Source organism: Acartia tonsa, chromosome 6 (genome assembly GCF_053477335.1).
Source record: "Acartia tonsa isolate MP-2025a chromosome 6, ASM5347733v1, whole genome shotgun sequence".
NCBI classification, from domain to species: domain Eukaryota; kingdom Metazoa; phylum Arthropoda; class Copepoda; order Calanoida; family Acartiidae; genus Acartia; species Acartia tonsa.
In genome coordinates, this window is record NC_137265.1 from 4,400,638 (window position 1) to 4,421,669 (window position 21,032).

Here is a 21,032-nt window from a genome sequence, read left to right on the forward strand (position 1 = left end):
ACACTTGCTTGCAGATTTATGGATAATTTAAAATTTAGTTGTGAAGTGAAAAATTTTTTAGCACAAAAGCAACTATAACACTATATATAATGTGCTTATAACAAAAATAATTAAAATGGTTAATGTTAAATTAAAGGTGATTTTATAAAGTGATTTATTAATTTAAAAGTTGCAGCTAATGAAATTTAAATTTTTCTTTGTTTCAATTTCATATTATTTTTAAAAGAGTGGATGGAGGGATGGAACATTTGACGAAAATTATACTTGTCCCCTAAATTATACTTGTCCTCTCTCTTAAACGTTTGCTTTAAATCTTTGGGGACTTATTTAAGATGTTTATTGAGTTATACAATATTTTATTGTCCAAACTTTTTCCCCAATAGTTTTAAGGGGTATAATTTTGTTTATCATAATATAGGTTACTAATTTATTGTCCTGTCCATTGTCCAATCCCTAAACACTTAGCACCGACAACCCTAACCCATGGACGTTCAAGCTTTTTTATTTTGAGGGGTGTAAATTTGTAAAATGAGGTGTATCAGTTTGGATAAGTTTTAGGGGATTGTCCAATGTAATTTTTAAAACGTTGACGGCGTGGTAAAATGAGGGTTTCGAAATTTTTCGGGGGGTTAAACATCCCTTTAACCCCCCCCCCCCTCTTTTATTTTTAAAATAAATTAACAATAGTGAAAGTACGGGAGGGGGGATGGCGTAGTTTTTTCGTTAGGTTAGGCTACATTTGGTACTGGTAGGACCCGCAGGGTTTGGGATCCGTAGATTTAGGCTCCGCAGAGTTAAGGCCCCCAATAATCTTTTTTTTTAAAGCAAGAGGGGTTGGGGGGTGTTCAACAGACACTTAGAGTGAAAGTATCACTAAGATTTCATAGTGTAATTTTTTTAACTAGCGGCTACGCTCCCTAGAAGCCTCTAGGGGCACTTAAGGTAGGAGGGTGAAAAGTCGACCTCATCCCATTTTAAATTTGAGTTCAAAAGAGTAAAAAAATATTTTTTGGGGGGAGGGGGTTGAAGACACCCTTCCCAAGAAGTTTAAAACCTTCCTATAACCTATAAGAAGCTTCACTGTAAAGGAGAACAATATCGGTTCAGCGGTTAGAGAGATCCTTTAGGACAGACAAAAAACGCTTACTACTTTATACAATAGGATAATTTCAAACGATGACATTTTCGTTATTGGAAATATCTTTATATAAAAGTAACAGGATGTCTATCTGGGTGTATCGAAGAATATCGCTAACCGCTGAACCGATATGGTTCTCCTTTACAATGTAGCTTCTTGTCCTGGGAAGGTTTATAACTATTTTGTAGGAGGGTACAATCACTCCCCTAAGAGATATCACCCCTGGAAAAAAAGTAACTCCCCACTTCAATTTTTTTTTAATTGGAAAGAAGGGAGGGTCGACTAATTGTAAGGTTGGCTTCGCTTTTATGGATGTTGCCATCTTTGTATAATTTAGGTGTTCGGCCTTCTCCTGCCCTTACTGGGTCAAATTTACGGGCAACAGTTTGTGCTGACTCCGCCCTATTTCAATATTGCTGAAAACAGGTTAGTAATCTCCGCCCCTTTTTACTCTTAATAGGATATATCAATCTGATGATCCCAATTGCAATCTCCGCCCCTTTTATAATAAGGTATATCCGTCTATTCTCAAAAGATTAAAGCATTGCAGATTGTGTGGACACCACCCTATTTCAATATTGCAAAAAAAAACAGATACGTTTAAGCCCCGCCCCTCACGTAGGTCACGAGATGGAAGTAAGTAAATGAGTATTTATCGTGACACAATTTTAAGGCTATTTTATTTAAAATTAAATTTTTGATGGGTTTAGTCTATTTTATGGCCCCCTCCTAACATATTTTTATTTATACCTGTCCGAGCTAACCAAATCAACTGTAATTCTATTATTTAGACCTATCCGAGCTAACGCGACGTGTGGTATTGGTTTCACACCCGGCAAACCTGAACGATACTGTAAACTAGGAGAGTTATAACATTCAGAAAAGAAAGTTAGGACTTCCGAACAAAGTTTGTACAATCAACCGTAAAGGTGTGAGTTATCAGGCTTAAAAATAGTAGTTGAACGATAATATTCACTAAATATTTATATTTCTTATTGAAAAGAACTATAGACAAACAAAAATTTCAAAAGTTAACATAATTTTTATCGTTCTACTACTGTTTAAATAAAAACTAACAACCTTTACGGAATTTTAGCACAACCTACCTTTCAAAAGGATGACAACATCCATAAAAGCGAAGCTCTGAAACGGTTTGACAGACGAACAATAACTCTTGTAGAGTGTCAGAACTGAATATTCAAAATATAAATATCTTAGTTTTAACAAAAATTATATGTAAATTTGTAGAAAAACTTCTTAAATACAGAATACTGTTTAAGGACATACTGACACTTTTGGGACATGATTATAGAGATGCTTCGCTTATAATATTGTACCTTATTGTAATAGGAATCAGTACTCCAAAAGTCAGACCAATAAGATGATTATATCACATAAGAATTGTTGTAAAAAAAAAGATAAAAATCAACATGTTTAAAATGAACGTACGGACATTCTAGTAACGATTATAGAGTTGCTACGCTTTTTAAATCGTACCTAACTACTACAGGAATCATCATGCAAAGTTTGAAATCGATAGGACAATGCTAACATGCCTGAATTAACAAATAAAGCTATCTGTAACGGACGGACCGACCCTAATTATAGAAAAGCGTCATCTTTAAAAATCTTCCAAAATCTTTCGAAAAATCTTCCAAAGCTTTTTAAGATATAAAAGTATAAAGTTCAAACAGTAAGAGTCCCCGTAGGGGTTATCTGAAGGACCTAACTGAATGTTGTTACCTAAATTGTAGTCGGCTACGACAGAGTGGAAGATCAATGGGGACTAAACAGAAATAAAAAGATTGTTTATGGTCAGGTCAGATATTTTACTATATTTTTAACAATTATCTCTTGATAGTTATTTATCGCATCGTATTATAAACAGCTTTCTGCGGATATCAAAAAAATTTAAGATTTAAACCAGTTTTGTTAGTCTCGTTAAGCTCGACGAAGGCACGGGTTAACAAAACTGGTACTGATTTTATTATTTTTTATTATATTTATATGGTTTTGAAGCCATACTGGAAATTGTATTCCCTTATATCCTAAAGTAACAGGATGTCTTCTGTCTTTATGTAATATGTATGTGTGATAAGATCTCATAAATTGCTGTACTTAATGTTGCACAATTTTCAGATAAGTTTTCAATCGGTCAAAAGAAGATTTTAGGCTATTTGGAAGGAGGGTACGACATCCATTTTGAAGATTTTTATCCTTTATCTATAATACAAAGTAGCTTGATGTCTATCTGTCCGTCTGTCCCTTAAGCTCTCGGTAACCGATCGGATTCTACTCTTCGGGAAATATTGGTGGTTTTAGGATATTTTCTTGGGGTGGGTCACCCCCCCCCCCCCCCATTTTTCCCCCTGAAAAGTTCGAAATTTGTGGGGGCACCTCCTATTTTTTATTTATTTAATTTTTTTAAATTACCTCTAGGGGCGATGCCGCTAGTATCTTTATATTAAATTTTTTTAAATTGTCTATTTAGCTATCTTCCCATTTATGTGTAATGTGTATATCTGAAAAATCTGTATATCTACATATATATCTATCTATTATCTATCCATCTATCTCTCTATCCAGGTTTGTGATGATTGCTACGCTCCTGGCACGGACTAAATTGATATTTATAAAACTATCTATTATCTATCTCTCTATCCAGGTTTGTGATGATTGCTACGCTCCTGGCACGGACTAAATTGATATTTATAAAACTATCTATTATCTATCTCTCTATCCAGGTTTGTGATGATTGCTACGCTCCTGGCACGGACTAAATTGATATTTATAAAACTATCTATTATCTATCTCTCTATCCAGGTTTGTGATGATTGCTACGCTCCTGGCACGGACGGAATTGATATCTCTAAAACCCACGGCGCCGAGGAAAATTCATAATAAATTTATAAGATTGATATTCTTACATACATCTACCTTAGGAAAAATTACACTGGTACCCAAAGTTTTATAACCACGTTTTCTTAATCGTTGGCACAAAAATTTTGATTACTTCTATTTAATTGTTATTGGCAGGTTTCAAACTAATAGTGTCCAAACTTTTCAACCAATAATTATACATAGTAAGAGTAATTTTGTTTATCATCACATCTTATCTTATTCCTTTGATTTAATGCTTCCATCCCCTAAAAAAGATCACCCCCCCCCCCATATAAATTTTGAATTTTCATGAATTGTTGGATGGGTATAGAATGCTGTTGACGGAGATATTTCTACCTGGTGGCAATCTCCGCCCATTTCCAGGGGTAACAAGTACAATAGGGTGGACTTGGAGATTGATCTGCTACAGACTTTCCAGGTATAAATACATATTTAGAGGAATAGATAGATAGGTAAATCTCCGCCCATTTCCAGGGGTAACAAGTACAGTAGGGTAGACTTGGAGATTGATCTGCTACAGACATTCCAGGTATAGTTACATATTTAGAGGAATAGATAGATAGATAAGTCTCCGCCCATTTCTAGGGGTAACAAGTATGATAGGGTGGACTTGGAGATTGATCTGCAAAAGACTTTCCAGACAATTCCAGGTATAGATAGATATTTAGAGGAATAGATAGATAGATAAGTCTCCGCCCATTTCTACCAGGGGTAATAAGTACAATAGTATGGACTTGGAGATTGATCTGCTACAGACATTCCAGGTATAGATAGGTGGATATTTAGAGAAATAGAAAGACAAGTCTCCGCTCTTTTTTAGAGGTAACAAGTGTAAAAGGGAGGAGTTGGAGATTAATCTGCTACAGACTTTCCAGATATAGATAAATATTTAGAGGAATAGATAGATAGATAAGTCTCCGCCTATTTCCAGGAGTAATAAATACAGTAGGGTGAACTTGGAAATTGATCTGCTACAAACTTTTCAGGTATAGATATTTAGAGGAATAGATAGATAGATAAGTCTTCGCCCATTTCCAGGGTTAATAAGAACAAAAGTTTTACACAAGAAACTTACAGAGAAAGGTCATGCGATAAAATTATGATATCTAGGTTGCCTATGTTGTGGTGACTATGGCTGGCTCACCTCGCCCTGGAGTTTGGGCTCTGGAGAAGTCTATTGACGGTGGCAAGACCTGGACAGCCTGGCAGTACTTTGCTGGAAACGATGCAGGCAAGCATTTTTATCTGTAGATGTTAGAATCATCCTATTGATTAAAAACTTTGAATTATGATTCCTGTTCCTATCAAGTTTTATTTAGAAATCGTAGCAACTCTAAATATAACCTGAAAGTCAGTATGTCCATATTTAACCTGAAGACTTTAATGATGATTACTATAACAATAAGGCCTTGGAATGTACCTATCCACTTTTTCTTAGTCAATGTGCAATGTGACAAAGTTGCTCCTGAATGATATAATAAAAAAATCTGTTACAGAGTGTCAGAAGTATTTTGGTGTGTACGCTAACCAGGCTATTGAAAAGGATGATGACGTCATTTGTACCACTGAGTTCTCTAAAGTAAGTTTTTATACTCTTGAGATTTATGCAGACAAACTTTCACTCAAAAGATAACTTTAAATTTTATTAGAACCACTGAGTTCTCAAAGGTAAGTTTTTATACTCTTGTGATTTATGCAGACAAACTTTTCACTCAAATGATAATTTGAAATATGCCATTTGAACTACTGAGTTCTCAAAAGTAATATCTTTACTCTTGCGGATTGTATTTTACTTCAATATAATTTTAATTACTGAGTTCTTAAAGGTAAGTTTCAATACTTTTTGTGATTTATATGAACAATCTTTCACTGAAATTATAACTTGAAAGTGTAATTAGAACCAATAAGTCCTTGACGGTAGGTTTGTTTACTATTGTGATCTATGCAGAAAATTTTTTATTTCAATTATAACTTGAATTCCATTTGCATCAAAGAGTTCTCAGATTTGTATACAATCCTTTAATTCAATAAGATCTGGAAAAAAACGTTTTGGTTTTGGTTATGGGCCTCAAAGGTTTCAGGAAAAGTTTTTAAGGATCATTTGTAGATAATTAATTTATTTAGATTTGATCTAAAATTAAAGTATACTTCTTTTGTACTTTGGAATGCAGCAAATTTGTTTTTAGGTTTTGCCCATTGAGGGTGGAGAAATCTTTGTTGCTCTGACCCAGGGAAGACCGTCCAAAGACGACATTCAATCCAGCGAAACCATGATGAACTGGCTGAGAGCTACTAATATTAGGTATGTTACTTCCTAATATCTATTACAAGGGGTTATGCCCCCAGAGGCCTCTAGTGCCATTTAAAAGAAAGGGGAAGACTTCTAATTCAATTTTAATTTATAACGAAAATGATTCTTTATTTTAAGGGGGAGGAACATTTTTTCTCGGGGCCGATTTCTCTATGGGAGGTAGATATACTCTCCCTTAAAGTAAGAAACTTCAGTGAAAAGGAGAACCTTTTTAATACAGCGCGCGGTTAGCGAACTAAAAAATAAACAAACAGACATCCTGTTGCCTTTTTATGAGAATAATGATTATTCAAATAAAAAAGTATCTCATTTTGTTCTAATTTTTTATTTAGTTCAAGTGATGTCTTTTGGGCAATATGATATCTAACTTGCTATCAACAAGATATCTAATTTTCTACCTTGCTATCTATCATAGGTTGAGACTACTACGTACAAAGACTAAAATTGGGCCATATCTAATCATCTATCTTACTATCTATCCTAGATTGAGACTACTACGGACCAAGACTATGTTGGGGCACTTGATGTCTGTCCAGCTATAAGATATCTAATCATCTATCTTACTATCTATCCTAGGTTGAGACTACTACGGACCAAGACTATGTTGGGGCACTTGATGTCTGTTCAGCAGCAGGACGACACCGTGACAAACAGATACTACTATGCTATCAAGGAGATCAGTGTGGGCGGCAGGAGAGAACACTTTAACTATTTTCTACCAGCGGATACGCCCCATAGAGGCCTCTAGTGGCACTTTAAATGTTTTTTTTTTATTTCAAATATGTAATTATTTCTATGTTGCGTTCAAGTCTCTGATTTGTGATTTTCCTTGGGAGGGTAGAGGAACCCTTCTCCAAAATAGTTATAAACCTTTCCGGGACCTATGAGAAACTACCATGTAAAGGAATACCCGTTCGTTTTTGCGGTAAGCGAGATCCTTCGTTACAAACAAACAGACAGACAGACAGCGTTCTATGTTGTATAATAGATTATATGGATCTTAATCCGATAAGATTCTGTCGGATTAAAACCGGTTCTCGAAACGTTGTTGAATTATTTATCGTTTGGTTTTATCAGGGAGGGAGGGGAGATTTGACTGTAAATCATACTAGTATTCAAAGGTTCATAAGCGTGATTTCTCAATTCTCATTCATTGGCTAAATACTTGACAAAGATTAAAGTGTCCCTAAAATCATCCATATGATGTCATAAAAATGAGGGATCACTTTATTAGGGGTTTTCTTTCCCACTTCTCTCATCTCCCTCGTTTTTATGACGTCACATAGATGATTTTTGGGACACTTTGGTCTTTGTCAAATACTTTCTCGGGAGACTATATATTGATTACTATTAGGTTGTACTTGTTTAGTTCGAAACGTTTCCAGTAATACATACTTCATGCAAGAAAGAGTGATATTGTTTACAATAATTGAGGGTGTACACTGGTACAGTGTATAAATTTTTTGTCCATTATCTTTTGAAATTTGTGTGTTATAAAGGAATTGTACAGTGTAATGAACATAGTTATACATACAACAAACAAAAAAGAATATAATAATTATCATAAGATAAAACCCTTTTTTGCCAGGTCTTTTGGCCAATATTAAAATGTGTCGCTTGTAATAGTTATTTCTCGCATCATATTATAAACGGCTTTCCGCGGAGGCACCGGCTAAAAAAACTGGTTTTAATCTTATGATTGTACATTTCTATATTCGTAGAAAGCTGGATATAATACGATGCTAGACATAGTTTTTTCGTATTCATGAGAACCGGTTCCTATCCACCGGATTCGAATGAATACGAGAAAAATAATTAAAGTTTTGTCTGTAAAACAGATGTGTTTGTAACGGCCACGCTTATACCTGTCCTTCTACCCCTGAAAATCCAGATATCCTTAAATGCGAGTGTTTACATAATACTGCAGGTTAGTATGTCCATCTGTCTATCTATGTATGTCTATCTATCTATCTATCTATGTATGTATATCTATCTATTGATTGCATCAATTCAAGCCTTTAATATGAATACAAGACTTTTTATTATTACCCTTAAATTCTATAGCAAGGCATATATCTTTTGTCCTTTCAAAAATTAATTTAAAAATTTGTTACAGGTCTCTACATGAAAGGACCGCAATTTTTTTTCAGTTGATACAATTTGTAATATTTGGAAAAAATATAAAAATTTAATGATTGAACTAAACTAACAGATATACATATTTAAGGATAAAACTACACATTAATAAATTTACAAATGTTCAAGTTCATATTTAAGAATTGAACTATTATAGATAGAAAAATACTTATTTATAAGGATAGATCCATAATAAATAAACTTACAGATATTTATATTTAAGGATTAAACTAAACTTACGGATATTTATATTTAAGAATTGGACTATAATGACAAAACTACCAGAGATATGAATATTTAAGGATTGAACTAAACTTACAGATATTTCTATTTAAGAATTGGACTATAATGAATTAACTTACAGTTTTTTATATTTAAGGATTGAACTAAACTTATGGATATGAATATTTAAGAATTAAACTAAACTGAAAATTATTAATATCTAAGGATTGAACTATGTACAAGAATAATATTACAGATTTATATTTTTATTTTACATTTCAGGATTGAATTATATACTGAATAAACTATAAATTATTTATATTTAAGGATTGAACTACATACTGAATAAACTGTAAATTATTTATATTTAAGGATTGAACTGTGATAAATGTGCGGATGGTTACACCCAGAAAGCCTGGAGAAGATATACCAAGAATGATATGTAAGTTATAGTATAGCATGGGTATTTTGTACATCTCATTTGGGGACGTACATCAATTTATTCTCGTTTGTCTTTTCCTTAAATTCCCTGATTCTCTCCATGGAGTGGACAATGGCTTGTTTATTACACTATGTCCCCAAAGTTTTATATTAACGTTATCTTATTCGTTGGCTTAATAACCCTGGGGATTTTTATTGAAATTTGATTGGTTGTTTCCCCAAGTTGAGTGTCCAAACGTTTCAACTACTAATTGTAATCTACAGAAGGGGTAATTTTGTGTATCATCATTGTTGATGTACATCAATTTATCGGGTATTGTCTTATCCCTTTAGATCTCTGATTCCCTCTATGTTTTTTTACAATCAAACATTTTTGTTTCTAGGTTTGAATGTGAGAAATGTAACTGTAACGGTCACAGTGACAAGTGTCATTACAATCAGTGTCCATACATTTCAACCAATATAATGTTTTGTTTCTAGGTTTAAATGTGAGAAGTGTAACTGTAACGGTCACAGTGACAAGTGTCATTACAATCAGTGTCCATACATTTCAACCAATATATTGTTTTGTTTCTAGGTTTGAATGTGAGAAATGTAACTGTAACGGTCACAGTGACAAGTGTCATTACAATCAGTGTCCATACATTTCAACCAATATAATGTTTTTGTTTCTAGGTTTGAATGTGAGAAGTGTAACTGTAACGGTCACAGTGACAAGTGTCATTACAATCAGACCATCGCAGATCTTGGGTAAGTTATGTTTTAGTCTTTTTTGTAGTAGTAGCAAGGCCAGTCCGTCTGTCCGTCCGTAACGCTATATAGTGGAAATGTGATTTACTCGGATGATATTAGCGATATACTGCTGAATTTGTTCGTGAAGATTCCGCTGAGCAGTGAGCATCTGCTTTATTACTCATTTTTTTCATTTTGTCTATTTTTGACATTTAAGGTTTTTAAAAGTTCAATTTTTGAGTTAAATGGACTTGAAAAACTTAAAAGGGTTTCCAAATTATAAAAATTAAACATTAAGTTTAATCAAGGTATAAAAAGTCTCTTTTTTCCAGATATTTTTTAGCTATCCCTGGAGCCGGAGCCGCTCTGAAAATAACAGCTCCGGCGTCTTCGGCTCCTTATCCCAGCCTGAAAGAACCAACTATATATTGGGGAAAGCTATTGAAGATTTTATTTTTTGTTTGATGCTTCTGACCTTTGTTCCATGAATTTATTAAACCTGTAGACAGTTTTCTAATAATTAAACAATTTTTGCAATGCTTTTTTTTGTCATAATGAGTCCTAGAACAACAAGGTAAATATTATGTAAAATAAGGTCCTAAAAATGAAAGTATGTCCTTTTACTGTATCCTTTATTTAAGATTTTGGTTAAATGTACTTATTGGTGTTCTTATTGATTAAGTTTTGACACAAAAGTACATTTGTTCTTCCATTTTATTGCTTCGCTACTTATGGATGTTGTCATCTTTGTTTTTTAGTTTATCTATGGATATCCACGGGGAATATGAAGGTGGCGGTGTGTGTGAGGAATGTCAGGACCATACAACAGGCATCAACTGTCAAACTTGTGAGGTAAACTATTCATTTCGGGTATAGTCCCTTTCGTGGTTTAGTCTAATTTTCACAGTTGATTTTCTCCTATTTCTAGTTCTTGGTGGGGGGGGGGGGGGTAACCCTGCGGGACAATCACCTAACCTAACCTAATTCGATGCTTAAATATCTATATTACAAAGTAGCTTGATGAATGTCCGTCAGTCCGCCTGAAGCTTAAGATCTAAGGGAATATACCTACTGCACTTGTGGTGGTATTAAACCATTTTTTCAACGCCCCCCTGCTTTGCTACTGAAAATATTTAATGATTAATAATTTGTTTAGGAGGGATATTTCCGACCCATTGGTGTATCTCCTGACTCCCCCAACCCCTGTGTTCCTTGCGAGTGTGGAGATGACCCTAGGTGAGTTAAAACAATAGATTTATTACCCCAGATATAGATGGCCAATCAGGCACAATAATTCCGTCCAACTTTATAGTTGTAATCTTTTAATCTTAGAGGCAAGGACGTCCAAGCTTTTTTATACAGGGAGGGGGAACTAAAAAATCCCCTTCCCCCCAAAATTTGGGGGAGGGGCAATTACCCTTTTACCCCCCGGCCTCCCCCCTTGGACTCCCCTGAAAGAAAAGCAAGATCATATCATCTGTTTATCACCTATTTTAATAAATTATGTTTGTACTACATTTTAATGCCATATTAAAAAGATGTTTGACGCTTTCACACAAAGTTCATGTGGAGCACCAATGGTTCCGTTCTTATTAAAAAAAAATGAAAATAAGGTTTGGGTATTTTTTATGCCCGTCTCGTTTTTTTCAAAATTAAGGGGGGGGGGGTTCAGTGCTCAACAGGGTTCTTTGTGTTTCTGTTTGACTAAATATGATTGCACCTCTTGTTTTATCAGGTATACCGGTAATTGCGCGGCCGAGAGCGGTCAGTGTGAGTGCAAGGAGGCGTTCCGCGGCGCAGAGGATTGTACCGAGTGCGCGCTGGGATATTATGACTACCCCAACTGTAAACCTTGCGACTGCTTCCCAGAGGGAACACTGTAAGTATTTTTGTTTTGTTTATGAAATTGGCTATTATTTCACGTTTTACCGCCTTTGGTAATTTATTTTTGTTAAACATTTAATATTCTTTCCCAGTATGGCTTTAAAACCGATTAATATCTGCAGGATTAGAACTGGTTCTCAGCCATATTGAGAAATTATAAATAGCATCGTATTACAGACAATTTTCCAAGACGGGGCCTACGAAACTAGTTTGCATCTTAAAAATTTTCATTTTATCCGCGGAAGCTGTCTAAATAACTATTGTTGATTATCAGGCTTGACGAGAGCGGAGTGCCAGTGTGTGTGAGCGAGGGCACGAACCAGTGTCCCTGCAAGGATAATTATGGGGGGAAGAATTGTGACGAGTGTGCCCCTGGATTCTACAACTTCCCAGAGTGTCTACGTGAGTTTTTATTTAGTTTTTCTGGTGACAGGCAAATTTAGGGTAAATATTCTGTAGGGTTTTCTCAGGTTTTACAAATGTTTAAAAAAATGTTTCTTTGCTTAAAACGAGAAAACAAAGAGATTTTATTAATCAAATATGAATGTGGTAAAATCATTCATAATAATGCTTTTGTTATGTTATTCTTGCATCATCAGTATGTTGTGCATATAACAATGAATGGATGGAAAGCCAGAGTATAAATACTGATTGATGTCCTGATATGAGTTAGTTCTATTTTGTCTTCTGGTAACTGTAGCAAAGTTATCAGTTAGACATAAGAGCTCTTACTAATATCAGGTTAGCTCTTATATTAATTTATATGCATTTATTATTATATGCACCTTATAATCAAATATATAACTTTGCACCTTTAAGAAAGGTCATAAATTCATATGCAATTATTATTATCAGATGTTGTCATCCTTGTTTTATTGAAATTTATAATGATTTAATTGGTTTACATCGGGCCGTTTGGCCGTCAACCAACAGCAAGATAATCAGCTGTTTTAAAAGTGTTATTTTCAGCTTGTGAATGCGACCCTGATAACTCGTTGGATATGGCTTGTGATCAATTTACTGGACAGTGCAAGTAAGTTTTATTCACATGTGTTGTGTATGTCTGTCTGTCCGTCCATAACGCTATGGGGAAAATTTATTATTTTAATTACTGCTATTACTTTATTATTCAACTAGTGGCTACGCCCCTAGAGGCCTCTAGTGGCACTTAAAATGCTTTTTTTATTTCAAATATCTAATTAGAGAAATAATTGGTTTATGTTTCGCTGAAGTCTCTTTTTTGGAAAGGGTAATTTTTTTCTAGGGGCGATTTCTCTTGGGAGGGTGGTGGTACCCTTCCCCAAAATAGTTATAAACCTTCCCGGGACCTATGAGAAGCTACCCTGTTAAGGAGAACCCGATCGGTACAGCGGTTAGCGAGATCCTTTGGTACAAACACACAGACAAACAGACATCCTGTTACTTTAGTATAATTAGTATATATAATTAGTATTAAGGATTACTTGTGGCAAAAAATATTTATTCCTTGCCATGTTAGTTATTAGAAATAACATTCCTTTATAAACAAAAATTTTCCAATTTTTCATATTTTCATTCGAGTTTTAACGGAAAATTTTATAATGATTTGCTTATTAATAAATAAATTATTTTAGCTGTGATGAAAGATATACCAACAGAACATGCTCAGATTGTAGTGATGGTTTCTTTAACTATCCAGAATGTAGATGTAAGTTATTTTTATTCGGGAGGGAGGGGACATCTAGCTGTTTATTACACTAGTCTCCAAAGTCTTAAATTAAAGTTTTCTTATTCGTTTGCTTAATAGCATTGGGGACGTATAATGATTTTTGATTGGTTGGTTCATTTAGTTTAGTGTCCCAATGTTTCAACAATCAAATGTAATCTACAGAAGGGAAGTGTTGTGTATTATCAATGGGGTGGGGATGTACTTAAATTTATTGGCCAATGTCTTATCCCTTTAGATCCCTGCTTAATTGCACTCAGCTCAAGACTATATCCAATTAATAATGTGATACTCTGTATACTTATTATTGAAGTTTAAAAGTTTTTGTTGTTATTCTTGTAATTTATGGTATCAATCCGTTTCATGAAGTGGTAACTTTTACAATCGCAAAAAATATATATTTTAGTATAACTATTGCATATTATAGGTAATGTAAATGATTTTAGGAATTTGGTTAGGTAATATTTCTTAAAAATTTTAGACAATGAAATTTTGATTTAGTCTGTAACTGTGACCCCCAAGGGACAGAGGCCAGTATTTGTGATAAGATCTATGGAGAATGTATGTGTAAGGAAGGCTATGGAGGTAAATACTTTCGCTATTCTATAATACAAAATGTCTGTCTGACAGCTTTATAAGGTGAGATGTGATTTTCTCGGCTACTATTCAAGATAGACCTCTGAATTTTTTTTGTTTTGTTATAATTCCCTATACCAATGAACATCCAGTATATAATTTACTTGTTTCTTCGGTCAGCCTGTAATGCTCTGACAGTCATTTGATTTGTAGGGAAAATTTGATATACTCGGCTGCTAATATATATTACGGCTAATTTTATTGCAAATTCTCCTGACCAATCCGCATCTTCTCTATAACATACTTGGTCCGTCAGTCTGTCTGTAATACTATCAATTAAAGATATAAAACAGATGTCTCATATAAAAATTTGATGTTTAGGAGAGCGTTGTGATAAATGTTCCCCTGGATGGTATGGATATCCAGATTGTAAACAGTGCCAGTGCTCTAAAGAGGTTAGCTAATTAAGATTTCTCATTTATCCTTTAATAAAAGTAACTTATATGTACAAAAAGATCTTGTTAATTGCTAAATCAATATGATGACATGACTCTTGTTTACAGTGAGGCTTCTTTTGGGGCCTTGGAAGGTTTTCATCTATTTCTTGGGGTATAATTAACCCTCTCAAGAGAAATCACAACTCCTTTAATTACCTACTGTAAAATAGATTGTTAGATATATCTTAATTACACACATAGAAAATAGTATTTTGATATTTATAAAAATTTGAAATATCAATTTAGACTAAAAATTTACAGTTATAGAATTTCTCTTCATTAACTGTTATACTTTTGTTGCAATTCAATCTTAATTATATTGACGCAACCTCTGTATTTAATTTTTAGGGATCTAGTTCGGATGAATGTAACCAGGAAACTGGACAATGTTCCTGCTACTCCAACTATGGAGGACGTCAGTGTGATTCCTGTACTCCAGGTATAAAGTACTATCTATCCATATAGCTATCTAGCGATTAATTTACTAAAGGTATAGAGTACTATCTATCTATCTAGCGAATCCTTTAATACAGGTATAGAGTATCATCTATCTATCCAGTTATCTAGTGATTCCTTTACCACAGGTATATATTATCATCTATCTATCTGGCTATCTAGTGATTCCTTTAATACAGGTATAGAGTATCATCTATCTATCCAGTTATCTAGTGATTCCTTTACCACAGGTATTAGTTATTTCTCGCATCGTATTATAAACGGCTTTCCGCGGATATAGAATGTACAATCATAAGATTAAAACCAGTTTTCTTAGCCCCGAGGTGCCGAAGGCACGGGCTAAAAAAACTGGTTTTAATTTTATGATTGTACATTTTTATATCCGTAGAAAGCAGTTTATAATACGATGCTAGTCATAGTTTTTCGTATGAATAAGAACCGGTTCTTATCCACCGGATTCGAATGAATACGAGAAATATTATTATCTATCTATCTGGCTATCTAGTGATTCCTTTACTACTAGTATAGAGTATTATAAATCCATCTAGCTTTCTAGCTACTTTTTTTTCTAAGTATAGCTTTCATAACTTTTGGGTTCTGTTTATATCTATATAGCCTTCTACTATCTATCTGAAAATACATCTTTCTTCTTGCTAGCAACCAACTATCTATATAGGTCCAAGCAATAACATTGATAAGAAAATATTTAATTGTGATAATTTTGTCTACTGAAATACCTATCTTTTTATTACATCCTGCATGAAATATATTTGGCTGTGGTAGTTTTCTATTATTTTCCAATGTATCTAAACTAACTATCCGTTTAGACTATTACTCTGCCTTTCTATCTATCATTTATCTGTCCTGTTAGCAATTTTCTATCTATCTTCTACCTACTTTGAGTGTAAGATACCAAAGTCATTGCGATAATTTTGTCTTATCTATCTTGCTAGCTATCTACTATCTATCTATCTTGGTAAAAATCTACTTCCTATCTATATATCTTGCTAGCTATCTACTACATACCTATCTATCTTGCTAGCTATCTACTATCTATCTATCTTGCTATCTATCCTGCTATCTATCATTTATCTGTCCTGCTAGCAACCTTCTACTCACTTTGAGTGTATGATACCTAAGTCATTGTGATAATTTTGTCTTATCTATCTTGCTAGCTATCTACTATTTATCTATCTTGGTAAAAATCTACTACCTATCTATCTATCTTGCTAGCTATCTACTACTTATCTATCTACCTTGCTAGCCATCTACTATCTATCTATCAATCTTGCTAGCTATCTAGTATCTATCTATCTTGCTATCTATCTACTATCTATCTATCTAGGCTACTACAACTACCCGGAGTGTAAGTTGTGCGGGTGTGACAATTTTGGATCCCGTGGTCAGTCCTGTGACGATGATGGCAAGTGTAGCTGTCTCACCAACTTTATGGGCTTCAAGTGTGACAAGGCAAACAGATTTTTAATTGGTTTTTGTCTAAGTTTTAAATTATAAGGATGATTTAAACACAAAGGGAAAGTTCTTTAAATGAATCTTTCCCCAATAAATGTATACGTAATTCGTATAGTTTTATAATCCAAACAAATAATGTTGTTCCATTGGCGGGGACATTTTTCATCTGCTAGCAAATTTCTTTCTGCTTTTTTGAAGTGACTTGGCTGTGTTAATATTTCCAACGATATTGGCTAATATTCAATGGCCTGATAAAAAGTCGGCATAGGGTGCCCATCCAGTATTACTGAATTTTGATTGGTTTGTTTATTAAGTTTCAACCACAAATTGTAATCTACAGAATGGGTAATTTTGTGCGTCATCATTGGGGATGTATATCAATTTATCGGCAAATGTCTTATTTCTTTAGATCCCTAGGTTTTATGCTATTATCTGCTTTCTTCCCCCCCCCCCCAAAAAAAAACAATCAAATATCTGTGCAATAGTGTGCGCCCGAGCGCTTCAACTTCCCGCTCTGCGAAGAGTGCAACTGTGATCCGCGAGGTGTCGCCGACGATTTCTTCCGACAGGGCGGCTGTGCTAATGTTCCCAAAGGCAGGATTATACAGAGTCTTATCAATAGGTCAAAAAACCGTTTCATTACATAAAAAATGCGCAGAGAAATTTTTATAAGCGAAGCTACTCTATTTGTACTTAGGCTTAAAAACAATGTTTCTTACACTGTGAATTTTAGACAAATTTCATTCCTCTTTCGTTGTTTTATCTTGTTTTTTTTTTGTATATGATCATGTTAATCATTTCAATATTAGTTAAACAGTCCAGGCTAACAAAACCTGTGTTAATCTTATTATTTTTATTTTAATAATCGTGGAAAATTCGCTGCATTACGAGGCTACACTTGTTTTTTCAGTGTTTTTCTGAGATCCGATTCTAATAAAATCGGATGTAAATCGGTTTCGAAGCCATACTGAAATATGTATACTCAAACAATATTTATGACCTATTTACCTATCCCTGTATCTCTGACCCACCAGGAGAGTTATGTTCCTGTAAGGAGAAGGTGACCGGCAGAACCTGTAACCAGTGTAAACCTCTGTACTGGAACCTCCAGAAGTGGCGTCCAGATGGATGTGAATCCTGTGAGTGTTACAGGTATGTGTTATTTATAATACAAAGTAGAACTATGTCTGTCTATCTGTCCGTCTGTCTGAAGCTTGTCAGGTAGGACCTGTAACCAGTGTTAACCTCTGTACTGGAACCTCCAGAAGTGGCGTCCAGATAGATGTGAATCCTGTGAGTGTTACAGGTATGTGTTATTTATCATACAAAGTAGAACTATATATGTCTAACTGTCCGTCCGTCTGTCTGTCTGTCTGAAGCTTGTCAGGTAGGACCTGTAACCAGTGAAAACCTCTGTACTGGAACCTCCAGAAGTGGCGTCCTGATGGATGTGAATCCTGCGAGTGTTACAGGTATGTGTTACCTATAATACAAAGTAGAACTGTCCGTCTGTCTGTGTGTCTGAAACTTGTCAGGTAGAACTTTTAACCAGTGTATTGGAACCTCCAGAAGTGGCGCCCGTCTATCTGTCCGTCTGTCTGTGTGTCTGAAGCTTGTCAGGTAGAACTTTTAACCAGTGTATTGGAACCTCCAGAAGTGGCGCCCAGATGAATGTGAATCATGCGAGTGTTACAGGTATTAGCAACGTGCTATTATATAGAAAGAAAGTGTGATTATCTATCTACCTATCTATATATCCATCTATCTATCTATCTATTTATCTATCTATCTATCTTGGCCTGGAACAATAGGAGGTCTGGGTGTGTGTGACCTGGAAGTTGGACAGTGTCTGTGTAAGCTAAAAGTGGCTGGAGAAAGAGAGTGTGATTATCTATCTATCTATCTATCTACATATCTATCTATCTATCTATCTATATCTATATCTATATCTATATCTATCTATCTATCTATCTATCTATTTATCTATCTAACTATCTAACTATCTATCTATCTATCTATCTATCTATCTATCTATCTATCTATCTATCTATCTATCTATCTATCTATCTATCTATCTATCTATCTATCTATCTATCTATCTATCTATCTATCTATCTATCTATCTATCTATCTATCTATCTATCTATCTATCTATCTATCTATCTATCTATCTATATATCTATCTATCTATCTATCTATCTATCTATCTACATATCTATCTATCTATCTATCTATCTATCTATCTATCTACATATCTATCTATCTATCTATCTATCTATCTATAAATCTATATATCAATCCATCTATCTATCTATCTATTTATCTATCTATCTATCTATGTATCTAGGCCTGGAACAATAGGAGGTCTGGGTGTGTGTGACCAGGATGATGGACAGTGCCTGTGTAAGCCAACAGTGGGTGGAGAACGGAAGTGTGATGAATGTCTACCTGGCTTTTATCAGGAACATATTCTTATTAAAATAGCCTTAAACCATCTAAAGATTCAAATTTTCCAATTAACCAGTATCAAACTATCTCTAAAATTGATAACTCAATTTGTTTAGTGGTTAGTTAGATCTTAATGGAAAAAACAATTCCCTTAATAACTACTGAATATGATACTATCTGTGTTATTTGAATGAAATAATTTGATAAACAAGAATATTTATTTTGTTTTTCAAAGGATTTTTTTTAAATCTTGAAGATATTAGGTATTTATGATATGATTTGAAAATAGTGATATAAAAAAATATGTTAAGTTTGATAATGCAATGTACCTTAATGCACTTAATTTTTTTACTATGTGAAAACAATTAATAAGAATATGACATGAATTAGTTGTCTGGCAACAACATGATTGGCTGTTCCTCTTGTGGCTGTGATGTTGGAGGCACTGACTATCCACCTGGAACTATGCCAGAGTGTAACAAGGAGACTGGACAGTGTAACTGTAGGTAATTAGTTAGAGACACCTTGTGGTTATATTAAGAACTATATATATGACAAATTTAGTATTCTAAAAAATTTATATTTATAAAATTAGCCTCATGTAGAGGAGGGGGGGATGAAACACATCTCACATCATTTTTTTAAGGGAGGGGAGATTTTATGCCCTTAGGCTAATAATTTTCATATTCTAATGTTCAGCATTTTATCTTCAAATCTTTGTGAAATTCTGAGTTCTTATTGGATAAGACAATGGACAATAAAAAGAGATACACCCCAAATTATTATGAACAAAATTTCCTTCTGTAGATTAAATCATTAGTTGAAAACTTTTGAGAAAGGCCTTTTTCCCAACAAAATAAGTTAACATGTTTAAAAGTATAATTTACTAATACTGTCTAATATCCCCTACCTCCCTGGTTCAATTAGAATATAAATAAATTTTTAGATATGGAATGATTGGGCAGCGGTGTGACGAAGTTCAATCCCTGCACTACATCCCAAACCTTTTCCAATACAAGTTCGAGATAGAGGACGGTTACAGGCTGGACGGCAGCGCGGTCAGGTTCGCGTACGACCCCGCCAAGTTCCCCAACTTCTCGTGGCGCGGCTACGCCTCATACTCGCCGCTGCAAAAGCAGGTCCTGCAGGATATTTCCATCACCAAAAGTTCATCCTATAGAATGGTCCTACGCTATCAAAACCCGAATGCCGTTCCTCTGACTGGAGTTGTTAGCATTAACCGGTTGGACGCCCCCGAAGAGGACGCTCTGGTGCACGAATTTGTCCTTGATCCGACCCCCGGCGCCGATCCGACGTTTTCGACCATAGCCGGGGCTAGCGGTATCTATCCGTCCCTCTTCGACCTGGAGCCCGGACAATGGACTGTCTCCGTACAGATGGATAATCCAGGAATGAATATACAATTACTTGGATATTGCACCATATTTTTGCCTATTCTAATAAAATGTATCTTCAAGCTGGCTAATATAAGGATACGGCCCCAATTACCCCCTTTACCCTACAATGAATGGGGACTAAAGTAGCAATTTGCCGTGACATAATATCCACGTATATAATATCCATTAATCTGTCAGGAGAGAATGAGGAAGTGCTGGTGGATTATTTTGTGCTGTTGCCAGGAGAATATACAGACCCAAGCATCTTGAGATTAGATGTCACAGAGCCTTGCCTTAGGAATTTTTAAATAACTTTTTTTATGATTGTCATGTGATATGTCAGAGAGAGATTTATTACATCGTACTATAGACAGCTTTCCGCAGATATTTAAATAAAAAAAATGTAAGACTTAAACCAGTTTTGCTGGCCCTGACGGACCAAATACCAAACCTGAGGTGAATTCTTAAAAAAACTTTTTCCCCACTTTTTTGATTAAAATCAGTTTGCCCCACTAAAATTTTAGTGAGGCAAAATTTTCCCCTCTAAATTTTTAGTTTGCCTTACTGTTTTTGTGGGGTAAACTGATTTTAGTGGGGCAAAGGTTTCTAAGAACTCACCTCTTCTGGTATTAGTTTTTAGATTTTTATTTTTTATTCGGGGAATATTTCTGTAATGTGATGCTATACATGGTTTTACAGAATGGCTGAGAACCGG

The 21,032-nt window shown here is 34.6% G+C and overlaps 1 protein-coding gene across 1 annotated transcript in view; it reads left to right on the plus strand.

Annotated features, from left to right (window-relative positions):
• The window catches only part of LanA (laminin subunit alpha), an 86,459-nt gene continuing 65,427 nt past the window's right edge, over positions 1 to 21,032 (plus strand). Inside the window, exons 1-29 of the mRNA XM_080163000.1 lie at positions 1 to 136; positions 1,476 to 1,564; positions 1,930 to 1,997; positions 2,890 to 2,957; positions 3,962 to 4,025; positions 4,348 to 4,457; positions 5,150 to 5,270; positions 5,536 to 5,618; positions 6,226 to 6,341; positions 6,927 to 7,040; positions 8,186 to 8,277; positions 9,081 to 9,150; positions 9,825 to 9,899; positions 10,640 to 10,733; positions 11,038 to 11,117; positions 11,617 to 11,760; positions 12,040 to 12,167; positions 12,735 to 12,798; positions 13,379 to 13,452; positions 13,972 to 14,055; positions 14,428 to 14,501; positions 14,892 to 14,982; positions 16,345 to 16,469; positions 16,958 to 17,066; positions 17,507 to 17,624; positions 18,820 to 18,932; positions 19,309 to 19,426; positions 19,867 to 20,338; positions 20,521 to 20,615. Coding sequence (XP_080019126.1) covers positions 116 to 136; positions 1,476 to 1,564; positions 1,930 to 1,997; positions 2,890 to 2,957; positions 3,962 to 4,025; positions 4,348 to 4,457; positions 5,150 to 5,270; positions 5,536 to 5,618; positions 6,226 to 6,341; positions 6,927 to 7,040; positions 8,186 to 8,277; positions 9,081 to 9,150; positions 9,825 to 9,899; positions 10,640 to 10,733; positions 11,038 to 11,117; positions 11,617 to 11,760; positions 12,040 to 12,167; positions 12,735 to 12,798; positions 13,379 to 13,452; positions 13,972 to 14,055; positions 14,428 to 14,501; positions 14,892 to 14,982; positions 16,345 to 16,469; positions 16,958 to 17,066; positions 17,507 to 17,624; positions 18,820 to 18,932; positions 19,309 to 19,426; positions 19,867 to 20,338; positions 20,521 to 20,615 — 3,074 coding nt within the window. The 5' untranslated portion in view covers positions 1 to 115. The remainder of the gene's footprint in view (positions 137 to 1,475; positions 1,565 to 1,929; positions 1,998 to 2,889; positions 2,958 to 3,961; positions 4,026 to 4,347; positions 4,458 to 5,149; positions 5,271 to 5,535; positions 5,619 to 6,225; positions 6,342 to 6,926; positions 7,041 to 8,185; positions 8,278 to 9,080; positions 9,151 to 9,824; positions 9,900 to 10,639; positions 10,734 to 11,037; positions 11,118 to 11,616; positions 11,761 to 12,039; positions 12,168 to 12,734; positions 12,799 to 13,378; positions 13,453 to 13,971; positions 14,056 to 14,427; positions 14,502 to 14,891; positions 14,983 to 16,344; positions 16,470 to 16,957; positions 17,067 to 17,506; positions 17,625 to 18,819; positions 18,933 to 19,308; positions 19,427 to 19,866; positions 20,339 to 20,520; positions 20,616 to 21,032) is intronic.